We start from the raw sequence: 21,271 nt of genomic DNA on the forward strand, positions 1-21,271 counted from the left end.
CAGCTTCTTCCTCGTCTTTCCCTTCACTGATAACTGATTCTTGAATACAGCCTTGCTTTGCTAGTAAAGAATGGCTTTTGCTGGAGTTACGTGACAACTGAAAAGTGCTTTGTGAAGTTACCTACAGGTAGTCCTCGACTTACGGCCACAATTGAACCCAACATTTCCATTGCTAAGCAAGACAGTTGTCAAGTGAGCTTCCCCCCCATTTCATGACCTCTCTTGTTGTTAAATGAATCACTGCAGCTCTTAGGTTAGTCGTACGGTTGTTCAATGAATCCAGTTTCCCCATTGACTTTGCTTGTCAGAAGGTCGTGAAAGGCGATCACATAACCCCGGGACAATACAACTGGCATAAATACATGCCAGTTGCCAAGCATCTGAATTTTGATCACATGACCACGGGGATGCTGCAATGGCCGTAACTCACTTTTTTCAGTGCTGTTGTTACTTTGAACTGTTACTAAATAAATGGTTGTAAGTCGAGCACTACCTGTAACTTCTTTTGGTCCCTTGGGTACCTGAAAAAAGATTGACTGCTGTAACGAGAGAAAACACCTTTTTTTACAGCATGGTAGTAACTATTACATATAAAAATTAAGCTTCATTCCCAGATTCATCCAGACAACACAACACAACCATTGCTGTAAATTCTGGAAACTGGACTATTCACATGGAGGATAGTAAGGTTGGGAAAGGGTAACTTTAAAAAAAAAAAAAAAAAAAATCTGGTTAGTAATGCTTGCCTCTGGATTCCTCTGTAGTTCAGAACACAGATTATTGTTGATATTGCTGCCAAAATATAGCTCACTACAAGTGTCTACATATAATAAATGATTGGGGGAAGAGAAACAGAAGAATGTTAGGGCATGTATTTAAAATATCAATAGCTCAGCCTTCCCTTGCCACTTCCAGAAGCGGTGGTGGTTATAATTCTCATAGATCCCAGCCAGTATTAAAAAAAAAGATAAAATTATGTAATTTCAGAAAATATTACTGCTATTGCATATTAAGGTCAGTTTCATTTCCTACTAATGCTGACTGTGTTTTTTATTTTCTTTGATGTTTTCATGCACATTTTGGTCTGATTTTAATACTATTTTGTGCTTGCTTATTTGTATGAGTGTGTTTTAAGTATTGTAATTTACTATAAATCTTCAAACGGAGCAAGCCAAAGTAGCACATTGCTTAAGCCTTATTAGAGGCAGGGAAGAGACTGGAGGAAAGGCAGGATGTAAATCCAAGAAACATAAGAATTTTTTTAAAAAATTGTTTTGCTCTTACAGCCTATTGATGGTTTGCATGAAAAAGGGATAGTTGAAGACCTACACAACAGCTCCATGAAGGCTGCAAACATGCGACCACCTCTTCCTGGCATGGGACCACCTCAGAGTCCAATGGATCAACACAGTCAAGGTTTATAGTTTTGTCCTATTTTAGATTATTCATAAAATTGTGAAATTATATATCTTTTTTGACATGAGAACTGATAGCTTTTAAGCCTTGTTGCGTTTGTGTTATAGATAAACCTTTAAAGGTATAAATAATACCTGGTAGACGATGTTTGCTTGAAGTGATAAGTTCAAAGTGATGCAGAAAATGAAAAATTGAGACTTTTGTTTTTCTTAAGTATTCATCAATGTCAAGTACTTTTAAGATCTAGAGAAAATAATATGTAGTTTGCTCATTGCTTTGAATAAGGAAAGCTACATGCTTATATTGGAGTAAGGTTGACTATGGCTGCAGGCTTGATTAGAAAATTGGAAAATATATTAATAGCACTAGCATTTAGGCTGATATACTGCCCCATAGTGCTTTACAGAAGCAGTTCGCATGAGCAGCTCAATTTGCGCAAGTTGAATTGTGCACCCATGTACGGGCGCTGACCCACCACTCGTGCAAATAGAGCTGCACACTGGCCCGCCACTCACTGGGTCTGGTTCCAAATAGGCCACCGCCTGGTAGTGGGGTTGGGGACCTCAGCTTTACAGCCCTCTCTAAGTGGTTTACAATGTCAGCATATGGTCCCCAACAACCTTGAATCCTCATTTTATTGACCTCAGAAGGATGGAAGGTTAAGTCAGTCTTGAGTCCCATCAGGATCGAATTCCAGCATGTGGACTGAGTTTGCCTGCAATACTGCACTAAGCACTGTGCCAGCAGGGCTCCTTATATCTGAGAAGACAGTGGCTTTTGTTTTTTGTTTTGTTGTTGTTTTTGTTTTTTGCTAAAAACTGCATGTGATTGAGTTTGACTTGAAGGACACTTTATTTTTTTATCAAAATACTACTATCCACAAATACGTGTATCTAATAATAATAACAAGAAAAAGGCAAAGGTAGTACCAAAAGTAATAGATGCCTTGGATGGAATGCCAAAACAATGTCACTTGAACACCATGGGCATTGACAAATTTATCATCAGTCAATTGCAAAAGGCAACTTTACTCAGAGCAGCTTATATCCTGCAAGCATACCTCGTAACACATTTTAAAAAAGGAAATTCAAAGACAATTACACGTATAAGCCAAACTCAGTTGTTAAGATGGAAAGATAACAATGTACAGCTTCCTTGAGGGGGGAAGATGTGAAACGTAAGAATTAGAAATACGATTTCAGTTATATGATTTAGGTCTGCAGTGTATATTTTTTCTTTGATCCTCATCCATGTCCTTCAGCATAACTCTTCTTTGGCAGTTCTTGGTCCCAGCAGCAAAAGCTTTTTGACTTTGAGATCAATCCTGCATTTCAGAGAAAAATTCACCTCCTTTCCACAGTCCCTTCGTAAAGAAGCTGAAACACACACACACACTCACACACTCACACTCCTCCCCTGAGACTTAAGGAACAGGACAGAAGCTCTTCCCGGTCCTGGGCTTCTCTCAAATTAGTTCTGAAAGGGATTGAAGCAAGGCCTGAGCTGTAGCTCCCTGTGCTCACCTTCTCAACTTACCAAGGGTGATTTTGGAGTCATATTTATAGTTAACAATCTGAACTCTGCCAAAAGTACGTATATTATAAGACTGCCATGGGCTCTTTCCAGTTTGGATTTAGTATAAATACTACATCATATCACCTGGGTAATCCTTAGAGATGAAGCTTTGGAGACTGACTTTACTGTGAGATTCAGCTGGGTTAGGATGCATTTTTTATGGAGGGTGGGAAATGAAACTTGGCCAATTTAAAAATGCTAAAATTATCAGTAATAATAAACTACTTAGTTGATTTCCAGACTAAAGGTTATTTGTCTCCCTACGCCCCACTCCCCATTTCTGGAGATTAAAAAAAGTAAAGAAGTTGCTTCAAAATTTTTCATATTCCAGCATCAAAGTGAAAAATATAAAGGAAAAAAAATACCTTTGTTTTTATCCTTGCTGACTTTCTAAAAACACAATACTATTGATGCTCAGGCTTAGGTTTGACCCCCCATCTAAAGTTCAAACCTAGACTTTCAGTATATATTCATTACTCATGTACCTTGGTTTTTAAGGAGGATAATTTTCATCTATTTCCCACTTCTAGCATTTTTATTTTTATAATTTTTTAAAATTTATTTAAATAAATCATATGGCTGGCCAGTCTCACAAGACTGACCCTGGGTGGCGTACAATGCTTAAAATCCAACAACTGATAACCTAATAACCTGTGGCACTTGGAGTAAATAACACCTTCCAATCATAAAATACATCAACAACAGAATTCCAGTGCCTCATTAAGGAGCATGTATTTGGCTGATTTCAGTCATACAGATGGACTTTTCACAGATCTGGGCCACAATTTTTTTATTTTATTTTTTTTGTTAGCTTGGTAGAAGCTGAATCTGATTTACTTCATAATCCACATTCCTGTGGATAGTGGGAGGACATTTTTCTTATGTCAGTGAATAACTCCCAAGCTTTGTCATTGCTTCTTTGTTCTAAATCAAATGGTAGAATGTAATACTAAATATTCAGGGATGTTTAAACTGCATTGATGATTTGGAAATAAAATTAACACCAAGATGAATAGGTTTTAGCAATTTGCACACATAACTGTCCTTAAATTCTTCAGGGATGTAGTTTATCATGACTTGGTGTATTGATGGTGCCAAGGGGAGGATGAAGACAGTAAACATCTCTGCTCAAATGAACAGGGAGAAGAAGAAGTGCACTTCCTAAGGAAAACGTGTTCTCCACAGCCAAATAATGATGGTGTAATTAAATACCATTGCTGTTATTTGGTTCTGAATGCTAATTAAGTGTTGTTATTTCTGGCAAGTTGAAACTATGGTTGAGTCTGTCCATGTGTTTTGAGATTAAGGATGTTTAATCATGTCTTCATAAATGCACTCTGCTACATAGTTTCAAAATAGTGCAAGATCAGAAGATGTGGAGAGACCTGGCCCATAGAATCGCTATGAATTGGACTCGACTGAATGCATAACAGCAGCAGCATCACCTAGTTTCAACTTGGAAACTGAGAATCCAGACCAAGCTAAATCTAAAAATGCTAGGGAATTCCTGGAAACTTCAGATAAATCAGTAATCATAGAGATAAATTATGCCATTCAAAAGAGACAATTAAAAAACTAAAAAGGAAATAAAAAAGACCAGAACACATCCTCTCCACCAATCAACACCCAGATAAGCAGGAATTAACACCAAACAAACACTTGCAGAAAGCAACTCCATTCATTCGTTCATTCATTCATTCATTCATTCATTCATTCATTATTTCATTCATTCATTCATTCATTCAGTTTATGTGCCCTAAACAAGAAACTACCAAGAAGAAAACCACATCCTTATCAATACTGGCAGGGCAAGTTATTGTATATGAACAGGAAGAAAATTCCACACTCATTAGCATTGATGATGTTACCTAGTTAGGTAAAGAAATGTCTGCAAGCAAACAACCAAATTCAGAGAGTATCAAGGACTCCCCAGTTCTTTCACTGTGAGTTGTATTGTGTTGAGAGGGGGTGCACGAAGGGAGGCTCAACCAATCTCATTGTATACATGTACTCTGACAATAAAAGTTTGAATTGAATTTGAATTGAATTGAATTCAACCCTAACCTACTTATATTTTCTTCTATTGTAATTTTATTGCACCCATGTTTTTTTTTCCTTACTAACATTTATTTTCCCAGCTCTATTTCAGAGAGAGTTATTTTTGCAAATTAAGTAATTGAATACAATCATTAAGATTAGATCAATATTTGGCATTATAATTTGTTATTTATTAAGGAAATGGTGAGTAATTTGGTTATTGTTTCGTGGTGCTGTAATAACTGAAATACTTCCAATAATTGGGTATGTGCAAATTATAGGTCACCAAATATAATATAAATCATTTGTGGCTTATTCAAGTGTCCGGTTTTGTGTTTGGCTCTTCAGAAATTTAGATGTGGATATATCGGGCATCTGGCAGTTTGAAGGGCATAGTTAGGGGCCTTTGTTTTCCCTCCTCAAAGCAATGATGCAGGTGTTAACTTATCTAAAAACGGTGTGGCTTTGGCGGACTTAAAAATGCATTTCAAGCTAGATATGCAACCTTTTCCACAGTTCCTTTCTTTGGGCCATATGTTAATAATGCTGCCTGCCTTTCCCAAAGCTTCATGTCGCAATCCCCCAGTGCCTCTGCAGATGTTTGTTTTCAGATGCTTATGGAAGACAAGGAAGGCCTCTGAAAGGTCAAATTTTCTTGTAGCAGCATATGCTGCCTGGTTAAGCTTTCAGAACTTCAGAAGGTTAGTATAAAATAATCTCTGGCAATTTTAAAAAACAAATGAGCACTTACAGGAGCACACCCTTCATGGCCCTTTCCCCAAGGAATTCATATTTGAAACCATTCATTTGCAATACATTTTGGATATTTATATAATATTCACAAATGTTCCATGATTTAAACAGCTATCTAGTATTCCAGAAGCTCCACAGAACAGGGTGACAGACATTTATTTTAAAATATGACAGTGTTGCTGGGCTCCATAAGAAGATTTCTATGACTTACTGTTTTTTAAATTTTCATTTCTTTTTCTCTCTCTCTCTCTCCCCCCCCCCCCCCCGATTATTTATCTGACTCTGTTGTAATGCTCTTTTTTGTTCTTCTCAAGAAAAAACAACAAATGGGAGTGACTTTGAGACCGGTAGATTAATTGCAGTCACATACATAGTCACAACAAACAAAAATGTGTTTTATGTGGCTAGCACATAAAACACAAATCCCATAATCTTTGACATAATAGTTACCTTGGGTTGCACATTGATTGTTTAGAGTTGTGCAAACTGGAATGGTATCACAGGTCTAATAATTGTGCAGTAAAATTGCTATAGTACATGTAACACAAGACAGTTTGGTCCAGAAGCAGAAAATCCAAATGACTCATTATATATGGGTTACAATTCATCAGGAATTTCTCCTCTTTACAGCTTGTTATGATAAGTTATCTCGCTCTTCCCACAATCTGAGAAAAGCTCAGCTTGTTTTTAGAGTGATTCAAATTCATTTTACTTTCATCTCTCTTAGTAGAGCTATTTTTGGTGGTGTGCTGGATAATGGGAGAGAATAGACCAAATTTGACATACTTGCTATCTGCATGCCTCCCCCCTTTCCAAAAGTGAAAGGGTTTGCGGAATTAAGGCTGGTGATTGAAGAGGAGTTTTGGAATGGAGTATTGCCAGCAGTTCGATTCTCACTGGCTCAAGGTTGACTCAGCCTTCCATCCTTCTGAGGTTGGTAAAATGAGGACCCAGATTGTTGAGGGCAATATGCTGACTATAAACTGCTTAGAGAGGGCTGTAAATCACTACGAAGTGGATATAAGTCTAAGTGTTGTTGCCTTTCTAAAATAGAAGATAATTGTGCTATTTAGACAATGAGTATGAGTATGAGTATGAGCGTTTCTTGCAGTTATTATGAAAAGATATTCATATCAAAATCTTTGTTGCCTTCAGTTATGTAATAGAGCATTTTAAGTACAGGGGGTATTGTGACGATTCTCTGAAGGTGTGACATTAGAGTAAGCATTGCAGAATAGAAGTTGCAGGATTTTTGTTCAGCTGCTTTTCAATCTTCCTCCCTTCTGTTCTATCTGAATTAATTAATTCTTTAAAAGATTAAATACATATGGTACACGTATAGGCCTGATTAAACGTAAGGCTTGAATAGTTAAAAATGTAAAATGAGTGCAATTGAATTTAGATTTTTTTTTTACTAATTAACCATTGTTATTTTATATATTTAATTTTACCTTTGCACTGCTTTAGCAATAATGTTTTTCATGCATTAAAACATTGCTGGTTTAGTACTATATTAATTCCAGCTTGTGCTCAGAGGATTGCTGTTTAGAAGCAATTAAGCTGTAAGGAATTTTGGCAACTTACTGTGCTTAGGAAGGAAAGGAGTAACAGAGGGATCTGAGTTACAGTCAGTGTTGGTTCTGAATGGAAATAAATGTGGAAGAGAGTTTATAAAAATGCCAGACAGGTTTGATACCAGGTCTTAAGATTCCAGGACAAAAGTGAACATTTAAGATCAGCATTGCCTAATCTGATGTCCTCTGGGTTGGCTAGGTATTTATAGACTTGAAGTCCATTGCCCATAGAAGGCACCGGTTAAAAGAAAGCTAATGGAGATTACTGCAGTTCTAGAAGTAGGACTTATATCCATTGTAGAATAGATGTAAGGCTGGATTATTGTACTTTCTGGAAGTTCAAAACAAAGTCTATAAAGTGATTGGGTTAAATGTTTGTGGATTAAATGTTAAAATATTGTATTTCGTTTTGGTGTATGTTGCTATATAGCCCATAATTACTCTGCTCAGTAGAAAGAATTACATTTATACAATATATGCCTATTGTAGATAATTGCTTGCATGGCTGAAGAACTAAAGAGTTTGTCACAGTTACCAGTGTTTGCACATTGATAACAACTTTGTGGCTCTGCATAACACTGGTGCATGTAAAAGTTCTGTTCATTTCAATGCAACATGCCTGCCTGATTAAAGGATTGTGTTATGTATGGTCATAATTTCTGAGGCATAGAATATCTCTTCACTTTGCAACAACCATAGGAGACAAACAGTAATTGTCTTTCAACTTCTCATCTGGAAAACTAGAATAAAATGGCTTAAATGGAAATTTTCTTGAGGAACATTATGGACTGGAACATCATGATTGGAAAGTTCTACAATACGGGAACGTTGAGGTAGAACAGAAATTCTTGGAAACTGAGCAGATACATGTGGAGGAAGTGAGAACCTTTGCCCATATTGTTCTGCCATTGGATACGCACAGCTGAGTACAGCCTGCCATTTTCTATAATACACATTTTTTTGTTCTTGCACCTGTTTGATTTAGTGGTTAAGACACAAGGCTAGAGATCAGGAGACTATGAATTCTAGTTTCACTGACATGAAAATCAGTTGGGTAACTTTGGGCTAGTTGCTCTCTCCTCAGCCCAACTCACCTCACAGGGTGGTTGTTGTGGGAAAAATAGGAGAAGGAAGGAGCATTTGAGTATGTCTGTTGAGTTATTTATAAAAGTAATAAAGGTGGGATAAAAATAAACTTTAAAAAATGCATCGTGCAGTAACATTTCAAGCAGTGACTGAGAGAGGTAAAGCTGGAACCTAGCAGAATAAACAGATTGGTGGATTTATTTGTGGGAGCATGTATTGTACAAGGCAGGGGTGGGCAAATATGGGCCCTTTATGACCTGTGCACTTCAACTCCCAGAATTCTCGAGCCAGCATGGCTTGTTCAGGAATTCTGGGAGTTGAAGTCCACAAGTCATAAAAGGGCCATAGTTGCCTGCTCTGGGATAAGTAAAGCATGTTGTATCATTTCACTCATATTGTAAACAATCACTGTTTGAGCGGAGATAACCAGTCTTCACAGGCTGTTGTGCACAGCTCGTGAATGGCCAGGAACGGATGTCTTGAGGTTTATTTTATTAGCCCAGGGCAGCAGTCTGGCATTTTATCTGGGGACCAGACTCACATATCATTTGGTGAGATAATAATCTCAGATTGAAGTAAGTTAGCAAGTGGCAAGCCTGTTTACAAAGGATCCCAGCTGTACTGAGCACCATGTAGCCAGGTTTTGCTTAAGTACATTCATGCAGATCCGCTTTCACTCGCAGACCCACTGAATCTTCGCCAAACTTATCAAGGAGTCTGGTGGGTAGATATGTGTACATGAGTTGTTTTCTTCCAGTCAGCTTCCTGTGTGCTCCTGCTTTTTATAGCACTGCATTACTTTTCCATCTCAGCTGTGTCTCATGAGTTGCTGCTATTATTATTGAGATCCCTAAGTCTTGCATCATGAGTAGTTTTCACGCAGTGACCAGCTTCCAGGCAGCTCTGGTTTCAAATCCAAAGAGCCTTAGTAGTACAGTGGTCTAAAGCACCCTGTTATTAAGACCAGCTGCCTGCAATTACTGCAGGGTTCGAATCTCGCCAAGGCTCAAGGTTGACTCAGCCTTCCATCCTTTCTAAGGTAGGTAAATTGAGGACCCAGTTGTGGGGGCAATAAGCTGACTTTGTATAAATATACAAAAGAATGAAGGCTATTGCTTAGCACATTGTAAGCCACCCTGAGTCTCCAGAGAAGGGCGGCATATAAATCAAAAAAATTTTTTAAAAAAATGGGTCATTCACTGGTCTTCACGTGTCCAAGGCTCCATTTCTTAGAATGCTTTACACAGTCTATTTGTTGGGGGTTTTGTTCTCCTCCCCTCAAGCCCAGATACAGTCCATAATATTTACAACATGTATTTGTCAGTTTCCATACCTAGAGCATTTTAGACTATCACTCACTGTCAAGAATCCCCTTATTTTAAGATTTATGTTCTGGTTATTTCCTTTATTTTCTTGTTTTTAAGCTTTGGTTTTCTCAGAGACAAAATTCTCTAAATCACCTGCAGCTTCAATTTTTGTGTAATCAATCATTTCCAAACTTGGTGGTTCGTGAATCTCCCTTTGTCCATTCTGTTTGCACCATATTTAAGCTCCTAGCTTGCATGCTGTAGCTATGTTATGGAAGACATTGCTACCTTTGCTCTTCTGAAAGGGTCATTGATGCTCAGTCTGTACTTTGTGTGACTCCAGCTTCTGTTCTTCAGTGGTAAATGCTTAGTGTGCATGAGAGAAAAGTGTGTGTGTTATGTTTCGTTTGAAATTTCAATTACATACATTTATAATGGGTAAGTTTCACAAGACATCAAAACCTCTTCCCAATTTATTATTCACTTGATGAATAGTAGAAGAGTGATCACTACTAAATAACTACATGTTAAAATACGCACATATGTATATGCTTGAATATGTTATCTTCCTTAGATGGGCAATAAGACCTTAATGCAAGCAGCATTAAAAGTGTTTTTATTTGATTTGGTAGGTTTTTCATTTGGTTTTATTTAGTAATTAGTCTTAAAAGGTCACTTATAAAAAAGGCTGGATATGCATCCTGAAACAAAATCAAACTAGTTATATCTGTAAGGGTGACATTTCCAACTGAATCTCAATGGGAGGAAATAATGTGACATGGATTAGCTCTTCATTTTTCTTTCTATTGTTTTGACCACTCTTTGGTATAATAGGGTTTTTTTTTAAACATGGAGAACAAAGTTATTTGCGATAAGAGCTCAGTTTAAATGTGCCTAAGGGAAATGTGCCTAATAACTCCTTTTTTCCCTCGAGAATTAGGAATGTCTTTTGGAAGAATAGTTTTGCATACAAAAATATGATTATTGCAGATAATGGCAGTACTCAGTTGTTAGGGTTTATTAGTTGGAAACCAAATAATCATGAATTTTCTGCTTCTTTTGTTTTCGGCTACAGGCTATATGTCTCCGCATCCGTCTCCCCTGGGAGCACCTGAGCACGTTTCTAGTCCAATGTCTGGAGGAGGTCCAACTCCACCTCAAATGCAACCGAGCCAGCCAGGACCCATGATGCCTGTGGACCCACAAGTGATGAGTCAACCCAGTAGAGGCCCTTCACCTTTCAGTCCTGTTCAATTGCATCAGCTCCGAGCTCAGATTTTAGCATACAAAATGCTGGCTAGAGGACAGCCAATCCCTGAAAACATTCAGCTTGCTGTACAAGGAAAAAGGTCACTGCCTGGGATTCAGCAGCAACAGGCTCTTTACAAACCATCCGGTAAAATGGCTACCTTCTATATTATAATACCTATGTAAGACTGCGGGCAAAATTGTGTCCTTTTCTCAATTACGTGTAAATCGGAATTCAAAGAGTGATTTGTGAGAAAAGGAATAAAAGGGAGTCCTGTTCTTTTTTCCCCCTTTTGCTTCAGTGCATACATGCATGTAGAAGCAATGTGGCCGAGTAGCGCAGAAAACAGAGGCATTATGGGATCCTGAGTAATTTGAACAAACAACTTCTATGTGGGGTGGTGGAATATCATTTCATGTAATGTCCTGGTGAGAGATTTTCTATACGTTTACCTCAGAGCAGAGAAAGAAGGAAACAGAACTGTATTGAATTCCATAGGGATCCCTGAAATGAAATAAAGTGTCTGCCCTCAAATAAAAATTGGGGTCGATTTCCTTGTATGTGTTTACTTTTAGTATGAACTAGGTAAATGGAGCAAAAAAAAAAAAAAAAGGAAACATCACATTTCTATTTAAAAACCTCAGCTGAAATGTAAAATGTAAATGTTTAATTAACAACACACACACACACACACACACACACACACACACACACACACACACACAATTCATATGAAGGAATTTCCCGAAAATCACCTCTAAGGCACAGAAGCTGTTTTGCATAAAAGTTCTTGGTACCTTCTGATAAGAGGTCATGTGCATTTTTCCTTGCAGGAGTTGTTCCCATGCCTGGACACGGAGTTGCTTCAGGAATGCCAGGACATACAGCTGCCATGGCTCCAAAAACTTGGCCAGAAGGTAAAATTGCAGTACCATAACCCAAAACTACCAGCAGTTCATGTGCAGTTAACCATGATAGTCGTGAACTGAGAAGAGGAGGAGAAAGAAGCAGCAAAAAAGGTCTTTTCAAATCCTTTCCTTTCTATATTGTCTTAATGGCACATCTTCACAATAGCTGGTAGTTTTTTCCCAAGATATAAGAGAAGATATAAGAGAACAGAGATAACCATGATACGTTTTAGTTCTCTTTTCCCCTTTTTTCTCCTCCCAAAGCTCCTTTTGTAAAGTATCTCCAACAGACAAAAGTTTCTTCTTGTGAAGACCTGTCTAACAATGGCTGTCACAGAGAAGATGGAGTCAACCTATTCTCCAAAGCACTTGAGGTGGGAGATGATTAAAGAGGGATCCAACCTAGAACTAAGGAGAAATGTTCTGACATGGGAATAATTAATCAAGTGAAATGGTTTACCTGCAGAGGTTGTGGGTGCTCCATCACTGGAGGTTATCAAGAACAGACTGGACAGCATAGGCTCTGCTGGTTGAGCAGGGACTTGGTCTAGAAAACCTCCAAGGTCCCTTCCAATCCTATTATTCAATGTTCTATGCCCGTGAAGGCGAACCTATGGCACGCGTGCCACAGGTGGCACATGGAGCCATATTGCTGGGCACACAAGTTCAGCTCCAGCGTGTTTGCAGGCGCTGGCCAACTGATTTTCAGGCCTTCCGGTCCCACCAGAAGCCGGCAAATGGGTCGTTTCCAGCCTCCGAAGACCATTTTTGCCCTCCCCAGGCTCCTAGAAAGCCTCTCGAGCCTGGGGAGGGCAAAAAAATGGGCCTACCAGGCCCACCAGGCCATTGCGTGTCAAAAGCGGGGGGAGCATGGGGGGTCACACACGCATGCGCAAGGGGGTGGGGTGCATAGAATTACGGGTGAGGGCATGTGCGCACGCAACCCCTCCCCCCGTGCTCCCCCCGCTTTTGGCACATGATGGCAAAAAGGTTAGCCATCACTCTTCTATGCTATGCCCACATGGGAAGTGAGGTTTAATGATAGTTCTAGTGGAAAAGAACAAGTTTTCATTTCAAGGAGTCATCACAATATTCTGCTTCTAGAGATACTGATCTAAGATTTTGACAAGACTTTAAGGTGGCAGTAATCTCTGAAAAATATTTTTCTTACATTTTTTTCTTCCTAGCTTGGTTTTAATTAGCTTCCAGTTATCTATTCTACTGTTGCCTTTTTTTTTAGAATATGAAAGAGTCTTCCCTGCTTTCTAGCTGAATAACATTTAGAAAATCACACTTGCTCAGTTTCTGGAATCCCAGGCAAAAATATTTGGGTTGTCTATCAGATGTGTGAATAACAGATAGAAAGTTTCAAAACCTATTTACCTTTTTCTGATGCATTTCCAGGTTATTGACTGAAAAATAATTTAATTGTCTGTAATGAATAGAAGGTGTTCCCCTGCTTTTGTTGTTTTGCATCTGAAATCCCTTTAACATTATTCCTTTGACACCCCCTCCTTCATTCCCCCTACCCCCCCCCCCCATAATGCTGTTTTACAAACATCATTACAGGGATAATTAAGAGACCAAAGCCATAACTTGAGAATCAGAGTAAATTGAAAATAATGAATGTAATCATAGATTAGGGCAGAGATATTAGTTTCACGAGGGATGTTTTTTTTAGGCATAAAACTAAACATTAAAAAACCTAAACATTGTGTTATTCATGCTTCTGTTAGTATGAACATGTGAATGCCTGTAAGTACTGTAGAAGTTTTGAAGTTGATATCATTTGATCTAGATTAGGGGTGTCAAACCCAATCGCATCGCGGGCTGTATCGTGATATATCGAGATTTTTTTGCCCTTGTGGAGCCGTGGTGGGCGTGGCCTACGTGTGCTGTACGCAGTTCATGGGCGGCATGTTTGACACCCCTAATCTAGATGTTCAACAAAATAATTTTATATTAAGATGCTTAGATTTTAACCAGTATTTCTTCTATCTCACTTTTTATTTTTCAGGGCAAGGAGTGGATATAAATGTCTCAAATACACCCCAAAAGTTGGCTGTTCCTCCTCCAAGTGGAAGACCATCACCTGCCCCTGCTCCTACCCAACCCACAGCTGTAATGCCAGGTCCTTCTGTACCACAGCCTGCAGCTGGTCAGCCTTCGCCTATTGTTCAGCTGCAGCAAAAACAGAACCGTATCAGTCCCATCCAAAAGCCTCAGGGGCTGGATCCTGTTGAAATTCTTCAGGAACGGGAATATAGGTAATAGCCAAACTGGAGTATTTCAGATTAGCTTGCTTTGTGAATTATGATTTTTATTGTCATTTCAGTTTTTTAAATTAAACTTCATAGCTTTTTTTTTTTTTTTTTTTTTTGAAAAGAATTGAAAATCAGCTGGGAAGTAGGGCTGGGGAATAAAGGGGATAGAAAGGCTGAATCAAATTTTTAATCCCTAACCTTTGGCATCCTATTATAAACATTTCAAAACTAGAGAAAATTTTATGGGCATAACCACAAACGATTGCTACAGGAAATTTTTCCAATCCTGGAATAAAATAGGCTAGGCTTAACAATTGCCAGTCAGTTTGGGGTTGGAGTTTGGATTTAAACAGAAATCTTCAAAATTTTGATAGTTTTTTAAAAAATGAGTTTTTCAACCAGGTTTAAGTAAAATCAATTACTGTAAAATATATATATATATGGAAATGATAAAATTGTGCTATTCAGAACCTCTTCTATTTTTTCTATTGCAGTCAGTTATATCCCGGAAAAAGTTTTTCATGAGTTGGGCACATTAGAATGACAGAATGAAAAAAGTATTTATATGTGTATTTGGAAAGATTAATAGGAAAAAATAGATCTCTCTACATGAGAGTACTCATTTGCCTCTTATTCAAAGTGACTTCTATCCATTCAGTAGTCTAATATAGGAGATTCTTTATTAATTTTTCAAGATCAAATTTGTTTGCCATCCAGTTTATGTAATTTATAATTTTTCTAAATGATATAGCCCATTGATTGAGCAGCTCTTTCCTTTCAGTTTTTTTCTCTAGTCCAAGTTGGCTTTTTTGGTCTTGGTGCTCAAGAGTTGTGCAGATTTGGTTTATGTGCATGTTGTATAAATATTTACATTTCCCTCTATCTTTTCATTTCCTTTCCTTAAATCTCTGAGTATGTATACAATATATGTGTGTTTCTGATTCAGTAGAAGGCATTTTTTATTTGCCAAGCTTTATACTGAAAACAATTTTACTCTAAAGCAAAACAAAAACAAACAGAAACCTCTAAAGCAAAAAAATAAAAATCTGGAACTTTGTATTTCAGTAATGGGAAAAAGGAACTACATTTAAGTGAGATTAAAATTGGAATAAATCCCGATAGTGTCTCTAGTTAATACATTTGATTTTTGTTTGGGCAAGCTTTAATGTTTTAAGAATGTCTTAAAAACATATAGGCAAAAGGAGCCATTTGGCTTATTGAATCCAACTCCTTATTCAGTGGGGGAATCCAAACTAAAGTATCCCAGATACCTTCTAGTTACAGGCATGTAATGAAGGCAAGACCATTACTTCTCTGAATACAGTAATTGGTTCCACTGTGAAAGTACTCCTACTGTCAGAAAGTTTTTTTACTAACCCACCATTAGAATCCGCTTTCCTGTAACTTTAAATCCATTATTCCCTGTCCTGCACTTCTGAACAAGAGAGAACAGGTCTTGACCTTCTTCAAGTGTGACATTCTTTCAGGTATTTGAAGAATGCTATCATATCGCCCCAACTCAGATTTTACCCCAGAGCTAAATATACCCAGCTCCTTCAGTCTCTTTTCACAGAATTTAATTTCTAGTCCCTGATCATCCTTGCTGCCATTCTTTATGTCTAATTCGAGTAATTGTATTCTAATTTCTGTTCATCCTTCTGATGAAAACAGAAAAACGAAAAAAAATAAATTCTCATGTTCTAAAAGTTACCCTGCGTATTTGATGTTGCTTAATATTTCACATGCTTTTTTGCAGCCATTTCCCGCAGGTCAAAGTGCAGTACGATGCCTCTTGTCAAATCCATTGTGCTTAACATACACAGGTTTATACAGTGTCTTCTTAAGTACTATCCTTTTATGGGAACAGCAACAGATATTGTGAAAAAATACCTATAAACCCTTCACATATTTAACATGTTGATAACAACTCGATTTGCTGTTTAAAGCTGGGCGAGTTTGATAAATTTATGCACAAGTTCTTAAACAGCCCTCCTAACACTTAACAAAACAAAGTACTTGTTCTTCTCTAATCTTAATGAATTCCTCTGAAATGACTAATGTACAGTGTAATTTAATGTCATTCCACTATGAGCAAAGCTACTTTTCTTCTACTACTCATTAAAAAATTGCATATGTTATTGTCCTGAAATGATGAGCAGAGTGGATTATATCAAATGGATCTTTTTAATTGCCTCTCTGTGCTCCTTGAGCTAACATTCTGCAGTTGTGGCACCTACTCTAGAATCCAATAACATCTGTAGTTGTGCTCAGTTGGTTCAAGGGGATGGTGCCCTTTTGCAAGAAGATCTTTATCATCCCTTTAAGAATTCTCATTCTGCTTAGAAAAAGACAAATAACTACACTGTGGAGATTAATTAAACAAATTTTGGACAGGGTTAGCTTAAATCCCCAAAGCCCTTTAACTGGCGGCTTCAGAAAACTGCTTTCCTCTTTGTCTCGATTTTAGGACTTAATGGCTTTTAATATTTCCCCCATAAGATAAAAATAGCCTTTCTTCCCATCTGTTTTAAAGATTAGGCAGTGAAGATGATTTAAGTATTAGATACCTACATTTTAGGACAAAGTAGATTGCCATAAAGTATTCCAAGATGCCACATAAATTATAATTCCGTGTCTGATACAATGCCATAGTAATTAAATAAAAGCAATTCTGAGCCTTTTCGTTTTAAATGTCATAATGAAGACCATTTCACTTCTATTTATTTTTATTTTGGAAATGCTAAATAAGACTACAGATTTTAAACTTGGTTTCAAATTAATGGCAGTGGTGATAATTTGATATTGTTGGTAGTTTCTTCCAGTGCACATGCTTCAGCTAGTTTAAAAACATATTCTTTATATTGATAGCAGCTATTAAGACAAATGACCCATTGTGGCTGTAACACCATTTTAACGGCCTAGAAATTACCCTGAAAGATGTGTATTTCCTCACTATAGCTACTTGTCAATTTTGCCTCTTTGCTGCTAACACAGTTAAAGAATCTTTTAGCAAGGATCTTAACCACAGTTGAGGGTTAGTTGCTCCCCATTTAATTAGAATCTCAATACACCATTTGAAACAGCTTTCAGATTGTAGGCTGAACATTACATTTAGCCAAGGATGATGGTCTTGAACTGCTTAAGTTCCGTGAAGGATAACTGGGGAAAAAAGGACTCTGTGAATAGGGAAAACTTTCTGGAGGCTGTATGCTTGGTTTGTCAATGCTAGATAACAGATAAATGTCACTTCATCTTCACTAGCTCAGTGTGTTAGAAGTGTGTGTCAATTCTGAAACGAGCCTGGCTGAAGCCATCTTGTGCTGCCTCATAGTTGCCATGACGCCTCAGAGGGGGAAGCGAGGGGGGAAGTAGATAGCCTGGCTACAGTCAAAATAAAGTTTTCCTGTGGGAACCAAGGTCATTGAAACAGGTGGCTGTTGAAGGAGGAGAGGAGCCTGCCATCCATCTTCATTGGACAATGTGACCAGTGACACCTGGGGGGGGGGATTTTTACTCTTTTAATTAGGTGAAAACCATGGGAACTGTTAGAGTTGGTTTACACCGGCTGTGCCAATAAACCTGTTCTTTGAGGAATCTACTGGAGTTCTGCTTACAATGGGTGCATTACTCTGAACGCTGACATTAAACCAACTCTCCAAACTGTCCGGAACTGCTCTCCAGGGTCCTAAGCCCTGGCTGCTTACCTGATCTATTGAGAGGAGCAGAGAAGACTCAGGGAAGACCTTGGAGATGGAGAAGCAGGGGCAAGAAGCCACCGCACCGGCGTGACCCCCATGGAGAGCCTGCAGACCCCTACAGAGGTCCTGACTATAGCAATGCTGACAGAAGCCGCCCTCCTGGTGGTGACCCAGCCCAAGGTCCAAGTGGAGGCGACGACCACCGGGGATTTGTACCGGGCTAAGGAAGACCTTAGACGCCAGGGCTCCCTTCAGAGGCTTGGGATGTGACCGATGACACCTGAGAGGGGGAATTTTTATTTTTTTAATTAGGTGAAAACCGCAGGAACTGTTAGAGTTGGTTTTCACCGGCTGTGCCAATATGATGTATCCAATAAACCTGTTCTTTGAGGAATCCACGTGCCTCGGAGTTCTGCTTTCAATGGGTGCATTACTCAGAATGCTGACAGTGTGATCATATAGAGTTCTTAATATAAGGTTTTTGTGAGGCAACAAAGGCCTGGAGATCCAGTTTTGAATTTCTTCATGTTTACGTCAAACTATGGGTTCCTGCATTTTCATTCTTTGATTATATATATTGATATTACACAGTGCATGATCCAGTAGCCTTAAAATTGTCCTTATGGTAGTTCAAGTTGTTTTTACATTTCCCGCAGATGTTAAAAAGAGAGCTTTTGCAACTGCTCCAGCCACCACTAATATGATATCCCTGTTCCCAGGAATTCTGGCCATTGATAACGGGCTTGGCTGCATGCCTTGATACTGAAGGAGAGAGAGGTGCAGGGGTATTAGGGTAGGGGCATGGTTTAAAAGAGACTCCACCTTGAGTGGTTTGTTATAAGTCTACCTGAGAACTTTTACAGTTTTTAACCAATCAAGGAAGGGTTTTTTTGAAATCTGAATGGTTCTCCATTCTTGAATTGGCCAGTTTTGTGGGGCTTGACAACAGCAGCATTTGAAAACTCCAGATTCCTTTGCACAAAATGTTTGCACACCTGTGTGGGGGGGTGTTATTCAACAGTAAAAAAAAAACTATGGCTCAGTTCACTTTATTTGTTTTAAAACACAGGGTCTGCTGATATGCATGCATAAAGCAAACTAGAGAGGCCAAGAGATAGTGAAAGAGACTTGGAACTGATAAGTTCATTTTTTTTTTAATTCTTGTGTCCTTACCTACATAGGCTTCAGGCTCGAATTGCACACAGAATTCAAGAATTAGAAAATTTGCCTGGTTCTTTACCTCCAGATCTGAGGACTAAAGCCACAGTGGAGTTGAAAGCGCTTAGGCTACTGAATTTCCAGCGCCAGGTAATGCATTATACTGGAGGGAAAGGTATATTTGTGATTAGACACTTAGGGCCTTTATATGCCAGTCATTCTATTTTAAAGCTAAAGAGTAATTGGTGTACCAATGAATTTCATGTGTCTCATGTGAGCTCAACCTATAGAAGAGAAGCACAGCAGCTGCAGTTGAGCCATGGTGGCGCAATGGTTAGAATGCACTATTGCAAGTAACTCTGCCCACAACCAGGAGTTCGATCCTAATAAGCTCAAGGTTGACTCAGCCTTCTGTCCTTCCGAGGTTGGTAAAATGAGGAGCCAAATTGTTGGGGGCAATATGCTGACACTGTATATCGTTCAGAGAGTGCTGTAAAGCACTATGGAGCGAATATAAATCTAAGTGCTAAGATTTATTGCCATTCCTGTTTTGTCTCTTACATAATTCCCTGTCCTGCAAGGGTATAGAATAATTTTATTAACTTTTCTTTTTTCTTTTTACAAAGCAACCCAATCACAACAAACAGCAGTGCAGCTAAAACTAAAACAAAAAGCAAAACAAAAACAGAACAATAAATGCAGACCTAGTTTATGAAACTAAAATCAGGAAAGAAATTAATTTGACACTGCAGCTCCACTTTTCATATAAATGCCAGGATTGAATTGATAAAATCTGTTTTCTTTTAAAGCACTGCCTGGTTAGATTTCTCAAATTCAAATTGACTCGCTTTATTTGATCAACAAACTTGTTTTAGAATCTGGAAGTCCAATCGCATTTATATTAGACATCCAGAACAAAATGGAAAGAACACTTTGAAATGCTTTTTTTTCTTTCTTTCCGTTTTTTATCAGTGCAATTTTTCTGACCTGATTTCCTTTTAAAATGCTATCTCTTCTGGTTCACAGCTGCGACAAGAAGTAGTGGCATGCATGCGTCGGGACACAACTTTGGAGACTGCTCTGAACTCTAAGGCATACAAACGGAGCAAGCGGCAGACCCTGAGGGAAGCCCGAATGACCGAGAAACTTGAGAAACAACAGAAAATAGAGCAGGAGAGAAAACGTAGACAGAAGCACCAGGTACCCTTTGGTGACTTTGGGACTGTTCGGTTTGTATGTTTTTTCCCCTCTACAAGTGGATGGAATAATCTGTCAAGGGCCCACTTATAGGTTTTATATCCTGCTAGATATGCTGGCTTGGCTTTCATTACTCCGCAGTCCATTTGTCAGTGAATGCTCATGCAGAGTTTGGAGGAAGATCCAGCTGCTTCTTTTGTGTCTCATGTATTAACATAATGAGAAGGAGCCACAATGAATTGGCAGCTCAATACATAAATTGGAAAAATCTGAAAGAGTTGGAATTTGCTGATACAGAGATGTCCACAGGATCCAGTGCTTTCATCAAAATGAAACTGTTGTGCCATTGTGAGGCGAGCTCCATCCCATTCACCCATGCATGCGAGAACACAATGCACGTACAAAAGGGGCGGAGCTTGCGTAGCATTGGCACAACGCTTTTTGTCATTTTGCCAGGGTCCCCTGCATATGCTGCTGCGCGGAAACCCATTCCTGGTTGTTTGAAAATCTGTCAGCTTTTTTTGTGAAAGTTCACATTTGTTCCTACCATTCCTACTTCATTGACATAAATCATATTAAAAAATACTCTTCCTTGGACCCAAATGACAGAGTGGGTCATTCTGTGTTTTTTAGTTATTGATATGTAACAAACGGATAGATGCAGAAGCTCAGTTCTTCCAAACCTGGCAGGAAGTGAATATCTAGGCTTTTAGTCTCTCCCAAATCTACTAGGAAGTATCAGATATTGGATTGGAAATATTCTTTGGGTAAAGCGCCAAGTTGTGGCTTGTCCTGATATACATTTCAGGAAATGAGGCCACTTTATACTTCTGGTTCTTTTTGGTGGATTCAATATTTGAAGTCTTTTAATGAGAAATTATGATTTAGAAATATATCTTATTATTATTATTATTATTTATTCAATTTATATACCGCCCTTCTCCTTCCTACCAATACTATTTCCATTGATTGGTATGTTGGAAGACATTACTTGGTAACTTTTTATGACTTTTTTAAAAATTGAAATATCAGGAACTGAACTTTGGGTT

At 38.4% G+C, this 21,271-nt stretch overlaps 1 protein-coding gene across 9 annotated transcripts in view; it reads left to right on the forward strand.

Moving 5' to 3' along the window:
- The window catches only part of SMARCA2 (SWI/SNF related BAF chromatin remodeling complex subunit ATPase 2), a 121,484-nt gene that overhangs the window by 19,328 nt on the left and 80,885 nt on the right, over positions 1–21,271 (forward strand). For all 9 annotated transcript variants that reach the window (XM_034410314.2, XM_087886182.1, XM_034410313.3 and 6 more), the window contains exons 3-8: positions 1,287–1,416; positions 10,824–11,144; positions 11,831–11,914; positions 13,923–14,172; positions 19,049–19,175; positions 20,052–20,225. In XM_034410314.2, the coding sequence (XP_034266205.1) occupies positions 1,287–1,416; positions 10,824–11,144; positions 11,831–11,914; positions 13,923–14,172; positions 19,049–19,175; positions 20,052–20,225 (1,086 nt within the window). The remainder of the gene's footprint in view (positions 1–1,286; positions 1,417–10,823; positions 11,145–11,830; positions 11,915–13,922; positions 14,173–19,048; positions 19,176–20,051; positions 20,226–21,271) is intronic.

The sequence above is a fragment of the Pantherophis guttatus genome, chromosome 2 (assembly GCF_059756535.1).
Source record: "Pantherophis guttatus breed Tessera chromosome 2, ASM5975653v1, whole genome shotgun sequence".
NCBI classification, from domain to species: Eukaryota; Metazoa; Chordata; class Lepidosauria; order Squamata; family Colubridae; genus Pantherophis; species Pantherophis guttatus.